The sequence below is a fragment of the Lissotriton vulgaris genome, chromosome 5 (genome assembly GCF_964263255.1).
Source record: "Lissotriton vulgaris chromosome 5, aLisVul1.2, whole genome shotgun sequence".
NCBI lineage: Eukaryota > Metazoa > Chordata > Amphibia > Caudata > Salamandridae > Lissotriton > Lissotriton vulgaris.
Genome location: NC_141693.1, coordinates 41,197,547 through 41,217,839, shown reverse-complemented (window position 1 = coordinate 41,217,839; position 20,293 = coordinate 41,197,547). Strand labels below are relative to the sequence as shown.

Sequence of the window (20,293 nt, the reverse complement as noted above, 5' to 3'; positions counted from 1 at the left end):
AGGAAATCAGCAGTCAGGTTGCAACAGAGCACACAAAGACACTGTAAATGCTTGAGAACAGTGAGTTTTCTACAAGCAGAGCCACAAGCCCACTCGGGCCCCCAGCCAAAACTCCTCCATTCAGTAAGCACACACCGCTACACCTCTCCTAAATCTGTGCCCACCTCCACCGATACCAAAACCCACCCCGACCCTCTACACCTACCCAGACCCACCAGTTGCCTCCACTGCTGTGTCACTGGGCTGAGCAGCACAATGGTGGGGATATGGTGGGGGGATCTGCTCTTATCTTCATAAGGAGTTGGATGCTCCAAACAGGACCAGTTAGGCACAGGCACCCAGGCTGCTTCCACTGTCCCTGCAAAGACTTGTAAAGGAGTGGGCCTCTTGCATGCTCTACATGTACAGCGTGCACCAGGGCCAAAACTTAACACTGCTAAATTGGAGGTGACTAGAAACACAGAGCAGTGGTTGCAGCAAGGCCCTGCCTTGCCCTCCTTTGTCAGCAAGGATGAGACTAAGTCACCGATGACCCTTACGGCCCCCTCGCCTCACATCTTCTGCAGCCTCTCCGCACCGCATGACTGTCTCTGCTTCCCAATCTTGGCGCCTGCTCAAGTGATCATCAGATATTGCCTAAACAGTAAAAAGTGATGTTAAAATGCTAAAATAAAATAATAAAAATACAGATAATTTGCCTTACAATACAACACAATAAATTGCACAAAGCTGGCAGCTGATTTCAAGGAAGGGCCCCGGTGATGACAGCAGAAAAACCCTAAAGAACAAAACTCTAGAGAATCAGAGCACCTGGAGCCAAGCAGCTGAGAAGAAAGTCTTCAAATGTTTACAATCAATTGAGTCAGAGGGGACCGAGTGTAGCACAGTGGGAGGGGAGTTCCAGAGTTTAGTAGTCAACAATGCCAATGATCTTCCTCCCCTTCTTGCACCCTTGAAACTTCTAATGGCATCAGATCATTGGAATGCAAGGCTCTGCCCAGACAGTAGACTTTCAGCCTTCTCCTCAGGACTATAGGCCTGTCAAGTGAAAGGCTCTGTATGCATGAATGTATGCTTTAAATTTGATGCAACAACTGATGGGCAGCCAGTGCGGTTGGCGTAGGGAGGCAGAACTGAAAGGCGTGCCGGCACCTTCAGTATGAGACATGCTACAGCATTTGGATGATCTGCAGATGATGCAGCAGGTAAGATGGCAAGCCTAGGTACCGATAGCTCACATAGCACAGTTTGAATGTCACCAAGGCATGTACAATGGTTTCTTAATTAGTTTCCGGCACTAGATGAAGCATTTTCCTGAGTGTTTTCACAGTGAGGAAGCAATTGTCAGACACACCAGAGCACGTGATTTAAAGGACAGATTGGAATCAAAATAAAAACCAAGGTCTCTTACACATGAAGAGGGTGGGGGGAGGAGTCCAATCTCTGAAGACCATCAGTTATGAGACTCTGCGTGCACATAGTGCCAAGAAAAAGGATTTAATTTTTTTCATAATTCAGTTTAAGGCAATTATCATTGACCCAGCCCCAGACTGCCCTCAAACAGTGCTTTAAGGCATACAAAGCCTCCACCTCAGTATTCTAGATCAGCATCAGCTGAGTATCGGCAGCATAAGAAATGACACCAAGCTTCCACCAGGCTAGCAAGAGGTGTCGGATAGACATTGAAATGGGTTGGACTTAATGCCAAGCCCTGGGGCACCCCACAGTCAAGTGGTTTGAAGGTTGTTGTAAAAGGGACACCTGTGACCAGATTTCCAAGTAGGATTTAAGCAAGACCCATGCCTGGCCTTGGAATTGTCTGAACTGGGGTGGCAGAGTGGGCTAAAGAACGGTGATGGATTAAACCCAGATCAGTCGGCTGGGGGTGAGTGCTTGTATTGTCAACGCTCCGTCCATCATTTACTTTGGTTTTTCTTTGGCCTTGGAATTCCACATTCCACTACTTGTTTAGGATGATTGAATGCAATACAGTGTTGAACGCTGGCAATGGATCCAGCAAAACTACCACAGCCTTGACATTCTGATCAGGTTGTCTTTAATAAATTCTGTAACTTCCAGGAAAGCTGATTCTGTGCTGTAGCCCGCTCGAAAGCCTTATTGTGTATCGTGAAGGAGGTGGTTGAATTCCAAATACTGGGAGGGGTGATGGTTGACCATCTTCTCTAACATTTTGGCTATAGCAGGAAAAAGCAAAACAGGCCTAAAGTTGCTCAGCACCTTAGAATCCCCATTAGGCTTCTTCAGGAGAGGAAGAAATAGGGCCTGATTCCAAAAATGTGGCATAACCTCAGACTGTAGGGAGTAGTTCACTAGCTTGTGCAAGAAGGGAGTAACAAGAGGGGTGTCTAAATTCAGAATGCCTGGCAGATATTGAGCAAGAGGCAAGCCAGGCTTGGAGTTGGCTAGTATAGAAAGAGATTGGAGATAGTTTCAAACTTACAAAGTAATGTTATGTTATAGGAGCTTTTTAAGAGCACTTATATCCAAAGGTGTCCTGGCGCTGAGCACTGACTCACAGAATCCAAAGCTAAAATGTCTATACAGAGAATAGCCAAGTCTTCAGCCACTTTCTAAAAGAGAGGAGCTCCGGGGCATTCCTAAGATGCAGCGGCAGACGGTTCCAGGCTTTCGCAGCACAAAAGGAAAAGCTGCTGCCACCCCAGCTAACTATTTTCACTCGGGGTACTGTTACTAGCTTTCCTTTGGAGGAGCGCAGCGCTCTACCAGGAACATACCATTCAAAGCATCCTCTCAGAAATACCGGACCACAACCCATCAGTGACTTGAAAACCGTGCACAATGCTTTGAATTGTGCTCGTTTTAATACTGGCAGCCAATGCAGTTGCCAAAGTCCATCTTGAGCTGAGACAAACCTTGGTATGCCTGTAAGCAGTATATGCCGCCGCAGTTTGCAGTAGCTGGAGTCTGTACAGATGTTTTGTTTTTCAGATTCAGGTACAGACAATTGCAATAATTCAGCAGTGACACAATGAGGGCTGAGACTGCTGTCCTAAAACCCTCATCTGGAAGGAAAAATTTAATTTTCCTCAGTATTCTAAGGAGATAAAAGCACGTCGATACAACTCCGCTGACCTGGTCTCCAAAGTCAAGTGTGTGATCCATGTAATAGGCTGGAAGATGGCATATTCTCCAGAATCCTAGGGGCAGGGAATCGATTATAAATCATTTTGATTTTGTTAAAAAAGAAGTTAGAAAGTCCTTTACATAGTCTAGCTGACAGGGTCAAGCCACATTGGGAAGCCCTGGGAAATATACAAAAATAACCACATTAAAAGGGTCTCAAGATTTATTAGAAGTAGATGAAATCAAAGAGGAGATAAACTCCTCATAAGCCCTACAAGAAGCTGCACGGAAATTGGCCAAGGCTCTCTTGTTTGTAGTTTTCACCCCCTGACCCAACTCTGCTCAAAGCACTTACAGAGTGACCTTTTCTCTCTTAGGGCAGGTGAGAACAAAGGTGGCAAAGACCTTGATCTTCATCAATGTTACCTTTATTTGTGGAGCATGGAGGTCAAGGGCAGAGGAAAGCCAGTTGTTAATCTCAGCAAGATCAGAACCCACCGAACCCGTCACTGAAGTGGAATAGATAGGAGAGCCTCAGATAACTGCAGCTCTGAAATCTGGCACCAAGGATGAGCAACGTTCTACAGAGTAGGCTGCTGGCACATGGACTGATTGATAATAATCTTAAAAGGAATCAAAAAGTTAACAGACCGTGCAAGCTTGAGTTCAGGACTAGGGTGGACAATCAAGGAATGCAAGGAAATTAGATCTAAAATGTGGCCTGCACTATGTGTGGGCTCATGCACATGTTGCTCAAGGTTGAATCCCTCTGAAGTGTTCATAATTTGTTTGGCCGGCACACAGCTAAAGTCAACAATGTGCAGGACAAAGTCTTCAAGTAGCAGGAAATTTGAATGAGGTATGGAGAATTGACATACCAAGTCGACAAATATGCTGAGGGACTCATTTGTTATTCTCGGAAGTCTGTAAATCGCAGCACAGCCAGCATGAAAGACAGATCTATAACAATAGAGACGGAAAGACCTTCTATTTTCTCAATATTTGCCAATTTAGAAATTGTGCAACAAAAAGTATCTTGGAACAATACCGCCAGTTTTCTCAGTACTAATAATAGCCTGAATAAGAGACTCCTCTGGAATGGCTAAGCAGTGTCAGGCACCGATGCTTGCTGTAAAATATTGTTAACACTGTCACATTATTTAGTCAGACACTACTACATAATTCTAGTGGCACTGGATGTGCTCCGACAAATACCATTTCAGCATAAACTCTCAATTGTTTGAGGTTCTTATTTACTGGGGGTGGATTCAAAGATATATTCCTGTAAACTGAATTTCAGTCTATACTTTGTATCATCTCTGGGTCTCATTCATTGGCTGTGGGTAGCGTGAGGTAAAACTGCTCTCATGTGAATAGTGAGTAAGACCGCCGACCCTCGGTCTAGGTCCACTCTCTTTCCACAGTTCTGCTGTGCCGTCTTTTGCCTCCAGACCTGGACCTCCTTGGGAGGTTTGAGGCTGCTGCCCGATCCTGCGCCTGCTGTCCACTCCAACTGGGACCAGACTACCTGAAACCACATAACCTTCCACTGTTTTTATTTTCCAGTGCCTGCCTGTTCCTTTTGCATTTCACTGCTGCTGCCTCTGCTGCCCCTCCCCCTGGAAATCCCCCTGGAATTACCCCACTCCCACCTCCAAGCCACTCCTTCCTCCCACCACCACTACTTAATGGCAGCTGCTGCGCGGTCGGCGCAGTGGCCGCACCAAAGTCAGGCCCTTCTGTGCCCTTCCGCGACCTTATGGCGGCCAGCTCCAGGAACCCAGGACCTCCCACTACCCATTGCTATTAAACCACCACCCTCCTCGCACTCAGCCCTGGTAGACTTAGAAAATGCCAACCGGCCTCCCCGAACACAACCCACGGCCAGTCCTGCCTCCACTGCCGCCAGACCCTCACTGCCACCCCGGCCTCCAACACTGCCAATGCCAGCACCCGCGACACCCTAAAATGCATCCTTCTCAAAGTACACAAACATGCCATGGAAATCTGGAACCTACTCGACTCTCTCTCGCCCACATCGCCTTCTTCACAGAGACCTGGACCAACACATCCTTCTCCCCCGATTCATCACCAGACGGATACAATATCCAGAGGAAAGACCACCCCAACCAACCAAGAGGGCGCCTCGCCATCGCCCACAAGAGCACCTTCTGCCTCACCACCTCCAGCAAAACCTTCCCCACAACCGAACACCTGCACTTCCAGATCCAGACCACCCCTAAAGCCAAACTCTGTGAACTCTCATCTACAGACCCCCCCGGACCGCGAACACCCTTCCCGACCACCATCACTGACTTCATCGCACCCCACGCCATCACCTCAACAAACTACATACTCACTGGTGACCTGAACTTCAACCTGGACAACCCCAGCGACCCCAACTCCACTATCCTTTATGACAACCTTGCCAGCATTGGACTTAAACAACTCATCAACATACCGACCCACAGAGCAGGACACACCCTCGACCCCATCTTCGCAGCAGGAAACAGCGTCCAATTCAGCCACACAACGCAGCAGCCATGGACCGACCACCACTGTGTACACTTCGCCGTCAACAAACCCAAGGCACCCAAACCAGTCTCACACCCACCACAAAGGAACTGGAACAATGTTACTGATGAGCAACTTAACTCCACCGTCATCCGAGACAACCACACCTGGGCACCCGATGCAAACAACGCAGCCAGAGATCTCCACACCTGGATCTCCAACTGCTGTATCTCCAACTGCGCAGATGAGCTCGCCCACTATGCAACCCCGACAGACAACGCCCCAGGAAAGTCACCTGGTTGAACACCGCTCTCCAAGGAGCCAGACACACCTGCAGATGCCTGGAGAAGAACTGGAGAAACACCGAGACAACAGAAAACCATGCCACCTACAAGGACGCCATGACAGACTACCACAACCAGATCAGAGCCACCAAAAGGAACTTCATCCACAACAAAATCCTGGCCAACAACACCAACACCAATGACATTTTCTGTGTCATTCAAGAATTGACCAACCCACGCAGCAAAGCCACAGACATCACCCCATCCCAAGAACCCTGCGACAATCTTGGAACCTATTTCCACCTCAAGATCAAAAACCTCTATGACAACTTCATTTACTTCATTGACCATCCACCAGGTGATACAGATGGCCACCACCCCCCAGAAACACCAGCCAGCACACCATCTCCAACTGGACACCGATCACGGCCAAAGACACTGCCTCGAAAATCAAAAGCATCCACTTCGGGGGTCCCACCGACTCCTGCCCCCCTTACATCTACCACAGAGCTGTGGCCACCATTGCACCCGAACTACAACGCACCATCAGCACCACCTTCAAAACAGGCACCTTCACAGATGACTGGAAGCACACAGAAGTCAGACCCCTGCTCAAGAAACCCACAGCTGACCCCACCGACCTCAAGAACTATCAGCCCATCTCACTCCTCCCCTTTGCAGCCAAAGTTGCAGAAAAAACAGTCAACAGGAAACTGACACGATTCATTGAAGAGAACGCTATCCTTGGCCTGTCACAATCCGGATTCTGAATCAACCACAGCACAGAGACTGCCCTACTCGCCACCAAGGATGTCATCCGCACCCTCTTTGACCAAGGCCACTCCGCAGCCCTCATCCTACTTGACCTATCAGCAGCCTTCGACACAGACTCCCACTGCACACTAGTCACCAGACTACATGACGTAGGCATACAAGGAACAGCCCTGGACTGGATCTGATCATTCCTCACCGGAAGAACGCAAAGGATCAGACTCCCACCTTTTCTCTCTGACCCCATGAAAATCACCAGCGGAGTCTCACAGGGTTCATCACTAAGTCCAAACCTCTTCAACATCTACAGGGCCCCCTTCAAGCCATCATCCGACAACACAGACTCAACATCGTATCCTACCCCGATGACACCCAGCTCATCTTTCCCCTCACCAAAGACCCCACCACTGCCAAACTCAACTTCCAGAAAAGAATGCAAGATGATTCAGTTTGGATGACCAACAGCTGGCTGAAGCTGAACGCCGAGAAGACAAAAGTCCTCATCATCAGTACCACCCCTTCTGCATGGGACAGCGCCAGGAGGTCAACCGCCCTCGGAAGTCGGAAGCCCACCTAACCCTTCAGGCCACACCAAGAACTTCAGCATCGTACTCGATTCATCACTCACCATGAACCGACAGGTCAACGTGGTCACCTCCAGATTCTTCAACACCCTCCGCATCCAACGCAAGACCTTCATGTGGATCCTCCCTGAGTCAAGGAAAACAGACACCCACACATTCATCACCAGCAGACTGGACTATGGAAACTCACTCTACACTGGCATCAACAAGTCCCTACTCCGCAAGACCTGTCTCTTTGGCTAAACAGATCTGCGAACCCCCCTCCCCCAGCACCTTGAGGCCCTCACGGGTGAGTAGCGCACTTACAATTCCCTGATTGATTGATTGATTGATTGAACAACATTTCAATGTAAATGAAAACATTTTACAGAGTGCTATAAGGTCTGTGTAGGCAGAGAAAATCCCATGGTACTCCTAACTATTTTGAAAGGCATGAAACAAATGTTGATGTCAATGACAAAAATACAAGCTATTGAATGGAAATTGCTACTGACAATTGCTCTTGGCAGCCTTTTATGTGATCACTTGGTGTTCATTATTGCATTATAGATAGCAACCAAGTGCATACAAATCATTCTTAACGCTTAAATAGCACCATCAATCTCCAGCAGACACACTTTGACTTTGATTGATCTATCTATTGTGGTACAGCATGAGTCTGGGACAAAGCAACATTGGGAATATCTACTACAACAGTACCACTTGGAATTATCTCAGGTGATACTTTCAATAGCTCATTGTTTGATTTTCTGTTAGGGAGGCTGTGATCGATACTCCTGTGAATTACATTTCAGTGTATAGTGTCTCTTGTACATGGCTCTCTTTTACCTATTGATGATGGAGGAGGGTGCTAACTTATATAAGTGTGACTTCAGTGTATGCTCTTAGTGTTCATACCCAAAAGAGGACAGTGGGAGTGCTACTAATGTGAATGTTATGTTTGATATGTTTGAGTGTACTCACACCTTCATCATGAGCTAGATAAATTCCAACACACACTTATTCTGATGTTTCTCTTCTTCCCTCAGGAGCATCAGCCTGTGACCTGGAGAAGGAAAGAGGTGAGTAAATAATGGTGAATTAGAAACTATTTGGGCCAAGATCGAGGCATGATTATATAATTTAAAAGTATATGGTTCATGCACTTCTTAGTTTATCAATTTTAAAGAAAAGTATTGAAGTTGTAGCGGGCAGCAGGGCATTGCTCTCTAAACTCTGAAGTGTTGAGTAGAAAATAGAACATGTAGAGTTCCGCTCACTGGGGAACGTCCCCTTGTTGCACTGCCAATGTTCACAAAAGAGGGAGTATTCATGTGGATCACCAGTTCAACACTGCTGATAAACGTGAATACTCCCTCTTTTAGGAACATTGGCAGTGCAACAAGGGGTCGTTCCCCAGTGAGCGGAGCGCTACATATTATAATTATATAATTGTCAAGTCAGAAGTTCTAATATGCTTTCACATCGAAGGAAGGAGTATCTTTTAGAGGTGTCAGAAATTCATGTAATTTGCTTTTGTGTATGTATGTGAGATTTTAGAAGATTTTTGCAATATTTTGCATAATTACACAAAATGCAAATCTGTCAATTTGCGCAAAATGTTAGCACAAAATGTGTCATTGTGTCAATTTTTAACGTGGGGGCGCAATTCGATCAAAGAAATAGGTAAAAAAAAGCACTATAAACAACACTGATTGTGTTCGGTTGTTATTGTGAACATTTTTGGCACGAACTGCAAGACAATGTACATGAAATGGCATCAAATAATAATGTGATGGATGGAATCCTTGGAGTAATGCCAGCCACTGCCGAGCGCTCTGGGTCGTGTCCCAATCCATCATTTTTACCTTCCTTGCCACCTGAGTTTGGACCTAATCCATTGCAAATCCGTCTTGACCCTGCTCAAGTCAGAACAGTCCAGCCTAAACTGCCAAGCCAGGACTTCCATGAGCCTGAAAACAAGTAACCCAGGACCAATTTTGCCATTAATATGGGCTCATCAGTCAGGTATCACTTGCTTTTAGTGGCATAATGAGCACAGGACCCATGTTGGTGCATGGCTGTCAAATTTAGGGTGGCAACAACACCTAGGTGGTGGATGGCATGCTTGAATTAATCTCTGCCATTGGCAGTTGCTGGGTTGCATGTGTTCCTGTTCAAGGAGGACCTACCTTTTCAGTTTGTGCTGGACTGTTCTGAATTAAGCAGGGTCAATATTGATTTGCATATGATTGTATCCAAACTGAGGTGACAAGGTGGGCAAATAACAATGGATTGGGATGCAACCCTGAGTAATTACCGAGGAATTAATTCATGCTTTCCATCCATCACTTTTTTGTATACTTTAGTTTGTCACCCTAAGTGGGATGGGTTCGCCCAGACATGGGTCCCGTGAGCACGGTTGTACTGGAAACAAGCTGTACCCAACTTCTGAGACCATAACTAGGACAAAACTAGCTCTGCGTTGCTTCTGTTCTGGTTCTGAGAGGTCCGTGCTGGTCAGTTCAGGACAGATTCTTCCGACTGAAGCAGGATCAAGACTGATTTGCATATGGCGGGGTCCAAACTGGGGTGACCTGGTGTGCAAAAACCTGATGGTTTGGGATGCTGACCCATGTTAAATGTTAACAGTGGCTGAGATTATTGCAAGAATTCCATCCATCTTTTTATTGTATACATTAGTGTGCCAAATATAACTCGTACACTAAGAGCTGTAAGGAGCATCTGCCCACAATCAGTGAAGACATTAGATTTTAATGATTTCCTTTTGGGTGCTCTTCTTGAGATAACAAAATGCTTTGTGCTGTTGTTAGGTTATACCTTATATAAAGAAGTGCAGGTTTATTCAGAGTAGAAGCGGCTGTAAACATTTGAGAAAATGATGGAGCAATAATGCAAACCACATTTAAAGGTATTGAAAATGTCTTTCAAACACTCAAAATGAGTGTCCACAATAAGCACTAAAAAGCCATTAGTCCTTAATCTCCTAAAATTAGACTTAAGTCTTTTGCAACATGGATAGGCTCATATGCAAGATCACTTAATACTGGCACCAAAGTGAGCAGCTGTTAACCTCATTATCTCAACCATCATTTCATCATAGAAGTAAATGCAATAATGACATATAAGCACAACTGAGGGCACCTAATATGGGCAACAAAGCATGCAAACGTTGATCATGAGTGTCTGTCAGTCTCATTATATAGGTAAAGCATTAGCAAGAGTAAATTTCTAAGCATGATTGGGAGCACTGTGTACTGATTATGACTGTTGGATGATAACCCAATTTAATTACAACCCCTAATCATTCACCCCTAGAGGCTGTTTGCAGCATACACTTTTATATTACCCCACTTTTAACATATGCCCTTAAGTTCATCACATTTGCAATAACTGGACATGAAATTATAGCTCTTCACCCCTAGAGAATGCTTACCAACATTAAACCTTATGTTGACCTCTTTTAGGCCACAAGGGTTGCAGCCCTGGTCTTGGCCTCTAGAGGAAGCAGCACTTCCATCAGTCGACCTGGGGATGGTTTAGCTTAAAAATCCATAGAAATTCAAGGGTGGGGGATTATAAATGTTAGGTTCGGGACTATGGACTCCTTTTGGGGGCAGTTGCACAGCTCCCCCCACACTTTTGCCACATTTTGATGATGACTCCGGTCTCCTGGGGCCACCAGAAAGCCAAAACAAGTGATTTTTATCCCCAAATGTGGGTGAAACTGAGAGGGCATTATGGGGCACACCTCGTACATGGTTTATGCATTTCTGAGCGGCAGCTCTCCTGCTGCTTCAGGGAGAGCAACGCTGCAGTTTTCCTTTATGTGGCCTTGTGCTCCAGCTTGTTTTCGTCGTGGTGCCTGGTCCCACTCGGGCACCCTGCTTCTATCTTCCAACATTGGTGAGCAGCTCAGGGAGCCCTCCCCCGGCTGCTCCCGGCTCTCCTGCATGGCTTGCACTTCTCTGTGTGGCCGCAGGAGCCATTGCCTGCTTTTCCCCGCATCCCTGCCTGCTCCTGCGGGCAGCAGGCATAATTCCGCATGCTGCGGGGAGGGAGTGCGGCTGCACTCTCCTTGCCCTCCTTGATCTTCTCAGGGCCCAGGGATGGGGTCCTGTGCCCCTTCCCTCTTCAAATGGGAGAGCTCGATGGTGCTCTTTGTAGCACTGGTCTTCTCGGGGCCCAAGGATGGTGTCTTAGGCCCCTTCCTGCTCTGGCGGGGAAAGCACAGCAGTGCTTTCTGCTTATCTTTACTCTGGGGGCAACCTCTAAGAGCCTGCCCCCTCCCGGAGAACAACCATCAACTGGCAGTGAAGCTCCACTTGCTCACACTGGTCGATAGGGGTCAAAGGTCACCAAAATTCACAAGGTCATATCTCTGGCCCTGGCCCAATTTGGATGGTCTTTGGCTCGTTTTGCTCCTTTTGGCAAGCCCTAATGACCTGGTCTCCTGGCCTCAAAGTGGATGAACTTTGCAGGGAGCTGGCTTCAATGGCTTCCTGTGCCAGCATTTCATTTTGCTTCTCCTTTGGGCTTCCCTCCTTCTGTGTGCAGCTGACCAATCATTCTCCCAACTGGCCCTCAAGGAGTCTAAGGGGACCAGCCTCCTGGTCCAGGGGAGTGCCCCACTGGTCCTGCAGTCAATCTGAGTCAGAGCACTGAGGCCATATGGCAGTCAGTGCGTTCTTCCTTCCAATTGTCCATGGCGTCAGCTTCCAGGTCCAGTGTTTTGCAGAAAAGCACAATCAACCAAGATCTCTCTTCCCTGTGCAGGACCTTTTAAGTGGGGGCAGGAGGTACCAGCAGGGAAGCACCTCTGGCCTATCCTGAGGTGCCACATCACCTCTCCGCCTCTGTTTCAACCTTCCTGAACAGCCTTCTGGGATACTTCAAGAAGATGTCAATCAAGAGTCAATTGCCACATGTACTGCTGGGTTCTCAGCTCCAACCCTCGCTGATATCACTGCTAGGGCCTGCCCCATCTAAACTTCAAAAGTGCCCAACCCCTGATTGGGCTCCAGACTCTGGGCACCTTCCCTTTCGTTAGTGGGCCTGGTCTGGCTCTCTTCATCGCACAGGTTGACAGCTGGCTGAATGATGCAGAGCAATCCACCCCACCATGTCCTTCTGAGGAGCTGACCTAATATAGGTTAATTGCTCCCTTTGTGGGGACGCCTTTGTTCCTACTGCTGAAGAGAAGAGTAATTAACCCCACCCAGCATGGTGACAACGGGCCTGGGCTCTGATCCTGAGAAACATTACATTTCTGGATGACCCATAAGCCGTACAGTTATGATTTTGGACTTTACAGTATTGTTTTTTTCAGACAGGTTACACTGTACATTGGTATTTGGTGATTGGTATGACCCGGGTGTCTGAAGCCCACGGGGAAGCAGAGCTGCTATCTAGGGAAGCCTTCCCATAGCGGACAATGGAGTGTTTATGCAGACAAGCAGTAAAGCACAATGACTTTCCTATCTGGCTGATTATTCCAAGGTAGAATTGGCCAGTGTAAACAGGTATTCTTTACATACTGAGCTATTACAAGTGGCAAGGGGTTCTGAAAGGACACCCAACTCGCTAGTTGTCCACAACCCCAGATACCTTATGCTGGTCTTCGGCTGCTAAGACCACCAACCTCCCCCAGCCTTGAGGCCTCCTCTCCCTACAGTGATCCAAGACTGGACTTTAAACCATCTTGGTTCTAGGTTCATTGGTGCTAAATCACTACTTGTCTACATAAAATGAGCAGCTCTAGGCCTACCCTTGCTCTGGGTCATGCAACACTATGCCTCCTGCTCTTTTGGACATGGGTAACATGCCTCAGATCTGATACCTTCACACTGGATATGTCTAGGAAATATCACCTGCGTCACTGGCTGGTCCCCTTCTGGAAATTATTCCACCCGGTACCTTCTTTCTGGGTCCCCACATTCTGAAGATGAAGCCTCTTTTGACCCTCACCTACAGCATGCTGCTGGGGTCTATAGCTTCCACCATCCATTTGGGATGACTGTCTTCTCTATAGAAAGAACAGCTCATGCATTCCTTTTGGTAACTCTCCATCGTAGAGACACACTCTTACCCACCAGGTAAAAGGGTGAGATCATCCTGTCGGGGGTTTCTTGGCAGAAAGCACATTGATAACCTAGACCTGCTGGTTCGGGTTTGCATCGTAGGAGTATGCTAGATTGTTATAATATTGTGTATGTATGCATATATAAGTTGCCTCAACAAGATGGTGTTTTATTCACAATTTTGGCACTTATAACTTTTGTCTGCTTCTATTGATCATTACAGCACATATTTTCTATACAAGAATCACTTTGGTTCAATAAATATTGAAAATGTCCCTTTGTGTATTCTTTGTATATTTCACTTGGAGAGAGAGAGAAAGCACAAGTGTCTGAGCTAAAGGTTCTACGTCTAGAAAGGTTCCTGAGGGAACAGAGTTTTCATGTTCAGTAGTTGCCAGAACTGTTTGCTCCCTGTCTAGGTTAGGGGGGCTCATGGTGGCACTGTGACCTAGCTGGTGTAAGGGACAACATATCCAGTGGGGATGAAATCAGTCTGGCACCATCCTAGGTTTATGTCATCCACAAACACGCACTTCCTGCAGATCAGTGGAAACTACACGGCATGGCGCCACTAACGTTGGTTGGATTCTTATTTTGTATGGATCAATTGAGTATATCTATCATGCTTCCTCACAGACCCCTACACGTCTTTTAAAACCAGATATATCCATGGTGGTAGTGAAAATAATCCTCAGCTGAGTAGGTGTGAGAGGTTGGCTCCGTATATAATGTACACTGGTGTAAGTGGACACCTTGCACTGATCCAGACAACCCTTATGGGGATTTTAGTGGTCTTAGACAACCTTAGAAAGCTCTGTAAGTGGAAGCTATGGAGAGCAGCCTTCAGGCTTTGTCCAGAAGGAGTGTGAAGCAACTTGTTTTACCAGAACATAATCTTATAGGTATAGGTTAAGTGAAAAAAAACAGTTTAATTATAAAAATATGTATTTATTATAAGACACTCACAAACACATACAGGTATCCCCTAGCCAAAGATATTCACAATGCACACAATACTTTATGATAGAAACAGGTAAGTGGCACAGCATACACAGTGGTCATCATGGAGAGACCAAACCATAAACTAAAATATTGGTATGCAAACCATGACTCATGTCAAGACTATACCCAGAGGACATAGAAGTGCTGGGGACTCAAGTAAACCACCCAAGGTAAGTAACCAGGAGCCCCACTGAGGTGGGTGCAGAGCGACATCATGACCGCGGGATCAATGCAAGTCAACAGGTAAGTCACGGTTGCAATTTTAAAAAAGAGTACCCTTCCCAGTGGACCCTGAAGAAACCCAGTGGAAGACAAGAGGTTGGAGAGCCACCCCACCCGTGGATACCTTAGGAACCGGGATACCTGCAGGAGGGAAGCCAGGAGCGTAGGTGTGAAGTGACATCAAAAACCGTTGTTGAACTCAATAGGAGACTTCAGTAAGATGCTGCTGCTGGAGAAGGTGAAAGTGTCTGGTGGAACCCAAAGGAGGATTAAAGAAGAGAAAAACCGGCAAGCAGAGGGGACACAGTCTATGCCACTCATGAGTGACCAGGACGCATAGAAGACGAAGGCGAACCAATGTTGATGTTGTAGGAGAGCTGACGATGACCTTAAAACTGCATCTGTGTGGACCAGGCAATGCTGTGGAAGACCCTCAGCTGTACACGAGCTATCCCACATTGGATGTCATGAGTTGAGCGGTCGGTGTTCAGCAGGAGCACCAATAAGCTTTGGCAACTGCAACCTCCTAAGGCGTAGAAGAAGGTGCAATGTTGGGACCAGCAAGGACCAAGAGACTCACCACAAGCAGAAGAGCCAGGACAGGCTCCAAACAAGCAGGGGAGCCCACAGAATACAAAATGTGAACCTCGACAGGACCCGGAGGCACTGGAGTTGCAAGAGGACCTCGAGCACCTACCATTGAAGTAGGCCCACAGTGCAAGCAATGCGGTGTGGTGTAGAATTCTGGTAACTGGAAATGCTTGATGCTGGGGTACTTGGAGCCCGATGATCTTGGAGGAGGGAAGCCTAAAAGCCTTTGCAATTGCAGGTAAATGCAGTGTACAAGGGTTCAATTCCTGCGGCTCTGGCCTCCAAATTAGTGAGAGGGCAGGGCAGGCATTGAGGGATGTGAAGAGCTATTACCTGTGTTACTGAGCCTTTCGGAGTCCGTAGGAGCACATGATCAGCAGACCAATTAGCTTAGTTGCTGTGCCTGCAGATGCAGGGAGGTGACTCCTTCACTTCAAGGGAGATTACTTCAAGTATCCTGGATTTCCACAGGTCCTGAAGTTGTTGCTGCTTTAATATCACAATGGACATGTTGTCTAGCTGTCATCCAAACGTGTGGGAAAATGTAGTAGGCCCGAGCCTGTGGCATGATAAATCTTTCCTATTTGTATTTTATTTCTGACCAGACACGAGGTGATGAAACCAATAGCATTGAGCCTATGTAAGAAAACACCCCGAAGACAGGAAATCCAATACACTTCTTGGAGATGCAGGGAAGACCCTGATAACAATAATGTTGCAAAACCTCTAATCATTTATTAACTAGGAAAGTGAAAGAAGAACCAAAACATTGTAGTCTAATAGTTCCCAGGAGAAAGAAACTTGTAAGGGAGATAAAAACTCGTAGTGATCGAACTGCAAAATATATGCAACCACCTCGAAAGTCTGCAACTCTACTTGTAAAAGACCTCTTTAAATCCAGGCATTTCTATTCCGACAATATTGCAATACTGAGCATTGCTTACTCCATGCATACGTCCTTTAACATTGAAATCTACTTTATATCTGCATGTATTATTTATTCTTTTGTATTTTCCTAGCACTGGGGCATGTGTGAAGTAATATTGGTGTGGTGTCCACCAGTAGTAATCTATGCGTACGAATCTATTGAAGGCTGCACATAGCTGTGCGTATCCAAAAACGTATTCCTTACCGCCTCTCACCCATCTGCACATAAACACGTACATATTCCTTCACTATCTGCACAACGTGAAACCTGAAACACTGTATTCAATCTCGGCTTCCCCCGTTACCAGATTGTGTGATCTTAGGCAACTCATTTCTCTTCCACACACCAACGTATTTTTACAAAAACATATTTTATTTTTTCTCAATCTCATGTTCACTGCCAACCACTGGAACTCCCTTTCCTGTCTGGCTCTACGCCCAGAATCTGTGGTCGGCTAGGAATGCTACTTCTGAAGGCAGCCCAAGAAAAAGATCTGTTAACTTTTCAGCACCACTTAATATCTAAAAACATATGTTGTCTCTAATTGTAATATGCAAAATATATATAGCTTGTTTTAAAATAACATGGCTTTCTTTTAAAGCGCACGCTCACTCAGAATGGTATTTTGACGATAAACAGCAGATCTTCATTGTTCCTCAACTCAATGGTACTCATTTCATCCACCTCAGAAGGATGAAATGCTCAATAGACATAGTAGCATATGAACCTGTGACTATCAAGTCAATCAAAGGCTCCCACAAACCCAACCCACGCTGTTTATCCTAGTCTTTTGCTCCTAAGGGCCTATAGTGATGTATTGGACCTATATTTATCCAAAACGAAATGTGATGTAACTAGCATGCATTCCATTCTATCGTTGTATGTCTTGTTTGTGCGTGCCTCGGCTGCTGCTGAATTCGGACGCAGGTAGGAGTAAATCATTTTGTACTTAGTTGCTCAGTACTGCAATATTTGGTGTAATCTTCAGTGTGAATTATAATTGGCCATCCAAATAGACAGATATTCATATGCATTTGAAACTGAAAGTATCTTCTTTTCTGCCAGAAAACTATATTACTTATATTGATGGCATTTTTAGTCTTGTAACATTGTGGGCCACAGGAAATTGTATGTACTATGTTAAGCCTATGACCCAAAAATATCAAAAGGAACAGCTCCATTTTACCTGGTGTTACATCTCTATCATTGTGCTCTTGGCGGTAAGGGACGGCAGTCCTTGACCTCACCTGATAATGTCACTTTTTCTTTTGTGTGGCTTGTCTATCATTTGACACTGGGCCAAGTCTAGGGTGTAATAGCAACCAGAAAACGTAAAAAGGTGGCTGTGTGTTGTGGCGAGAAATGCATGCAAAAGCCTTCCTCCCCATCTTTCTACCACTTGACTGAATATTCAAGTGGGAGAATGTCATTACTAATAGTCCAAGCATGCCAGAAAGGCGAGTTGTGAGGTGTGAGGTGTGACAGCCAAGGAACTGAATGTACATAATTTGGGGTACACAGAGTTAAAATAGGGGAGTCTATTTAAAACCGTGATAAAAAAGGCGTAATTAAGAGCTGTGAAGGCAGCTACTTGGAAGCTAGACAAAGTATTCACTGGATGCACCGCGCACCAGCTGTGTGGTCTCCAATTGAACCTGTCTCAGTTAAAGTGGGTGTGCATGGCACATACCCATATGTTCCTGCTGATTACCTCTCCCTGCAGTGCACAAGAGACGTACACCTATATATAACATCTCCAGTGGTACCACTGTGAGAGAAAGAGTTAAGCCAAATAAGAGAAGAATGGTAAGTATTTCCCTTCTGTTGTGGTCACTGGCCACACAAACACTGCTTATCTGAAAATAATAAACACGGAAGTGAGACAAAGGTCTTGCGTTGAAGTGGCTCTTTTATTCATTAAATCATCATCAAGTTAGGAGGAACAACCATTATTGCTCTGCAATAATGTTTTAGAATAAGGGCAATGCAGAGGGGAGAGAAAGAGACCATTTCAAAGCACAATAAGAAATTAGAGCTTCAGCCATAGATTCTTAGATAGAGGGCTGAAGGAGACAACACAGGCGTCAGCGACCCAGGGGGTCACTGCAATGGGGTAGTCCGTCAAATGGCTCTTTATATTCTTTTAATGATGAACTATTGACCACAAAAGGACAACATTATCAGGTGCCTCTGACCTATAGGACATGATGCATTTTGGTCACTTCTGTGAAATATTTTTAAGAAAATAGAAGTGCCACCCAAGCTGCAAAAAGTTTCTCAAAAAGGTCACAGGATGTTTGACCATGAAACATAATCAAATTGAACATCTATTGAACAGGATTTGCGGCACTTTAGTGAGAATTACAATCCTAGATATTAAAGATCGGTGTGTCAGGCACAAATGCTTAAAAAGACAACCACAACGCATGCTAAAAAGGCCACAATAAAAAAGATATTTGACCGTAAAATATTCGCACTGAAATTGCACAAAATGTGAAGCATATTATGTACACGTCTATATATATATATATCTATATCTATATTCACTGAAAAAACCATAGGTTTCACACCAGTTATAGTTAGCTGGAAATTTTACTGACATAAAACCATTGAAATTCCACGTTATATTTAGTTGGACTCACTATAACTTGCGCGTGTAATGCACTGCTGATGACGTCACATATTACATCACTCATGACATGGTCAGTGACGTCACTCATGACATCACTATATATATATAGATATATAGATATATATATATATAGATATATATTTAAACCCACAGAACTATTTGCACATTCTCCTCTGTTGGCCTAAATGCGTACACAGCAAAAAAATAATTGTGTTTACGTTTCATTTGAACGCAAGAAGAGAACAGAAAATCACATTGGCGTTTTGTTCACAAACCATAACCACACAATACTCATGTTGACTGTCTTTGGAAATACAAATATATACTGACAGTCTTTCGCAGAAGCCAAGGAAGTCTGATAACTGTTCATAAATCATAAATCCTCATGTGACAGTCACAAGACGTAGAGTGGCACATTTTATCCGGGATTCGGAACTGCTCGTGAGCCCGCAAATAGCTGAGATTTGCACCATGCTAAACTCCTTGCCTTCCTGTGCAGGCGTAAACTCTATCTCCATTGTACAAAATATATTTATATATTGTTAAAAAAAACATAATGTAAGCTCTAAAAACAAATCACTTCTTATCTACTCTCAACAGGAGATAACCATAAGCCCGTTAGCTAGGCTGGTTCGGAAATCGACCTCTTTCCTATTAGTATTGAAATAGGGGTCCTCTCTGAATCTACAGAGAAGCACCAAAATGACTGCTAGAAAACTCAAGACGCAGTTCACTCTTCCCTATGTAATTGCAATAGGGGTATTCTCAGAAAAGCACTTAGTGAACCACTGAAAGACGCCAAACGCAATCTTCCCTGGCTCTCAGAAAGGCACGGTAACAAGTTATAACAACAATGAAGCAAAATGAGCACTGAAAGATGCCAGACGCAGTCTTCCCTCTGGCTCTATGAGAGGCACAGTAATAACGTATATCTATTTATAGAAAGATAAACACATCATTCACAGAACTTCCTAACATCACTTTCTGGCTCAGAATTCTACTCTGAACACAATATCACTCAGCTTGCGAGACCAGCAAGATAGAGAAGAAAACTGAAAGGAACGAAACACAGATGCCTCACAAGCGCTCCTCTCAAAAACTGTTACCAAAGGACACAAGCACATCAGGCAGCAATCGTATATTTACCCGAGCGTTGTTCTCAGTGGTTCAGTCAGAAAGGAGGCACAAGTGTTTAGTCTGCGTCCTCCCGGTCCCAGCTGTCTCCTGTCTGCCGGTGCTGCTAATCCGAGTCATGGCACCAAATGTACAAGGGAGGTTTTAAGGAGCGTTTTCCTAGGGGGCGGGGGACACGGGGGTACTTCACTAAGTAATCGAAGGAGTGATTTAGGGACAAAAGGGGCACTTTAATTAGAGGTGGGGTGTCTGGGAACGCTCTCACTAAAAATGAAGGATACAGAAGTGTGAGTCCTGGAAAGCAAGCCAAAAGGTTAACAGATTTATTTAAGAGGCACAGTGTTGAGAAAAAGGCATTATTTAATGCAAAATACAGAATATAGTGACAAATGCATTTCTGCTTGAACGCATTGAACTGTTTGAGAGAGAGCGAGACTAAACCTCAA

General features: G+C 45.4%; 1 protein-coding gene across 6 annotated transcripts in view; it reads left to right on the top strand.

Annotated features, from left to right (window-relative positions):
• LOC147710076 (erythroid membrane-associated protein-like) overlaps positions 1–20,293 on the top strand; it is a 470,315-nt gene that overhangs the window by 204,060 nt on the left and 245,962 nt on the right. For all 6 annotated transcript variants that reach the window (XM_086920782.1, XM_086920781.1, XM_086920784.1 and 3 more), the window contains exon 4: positions 8,287–8,319. In XM_086920782.1, the coding sequence (XP_086776908.1) occupies positions 8,287–8,319 (33 nt within the window). The remainder of the gene's footprint in view (positions 1–8,286; positions 8,320–20,293) is intronic.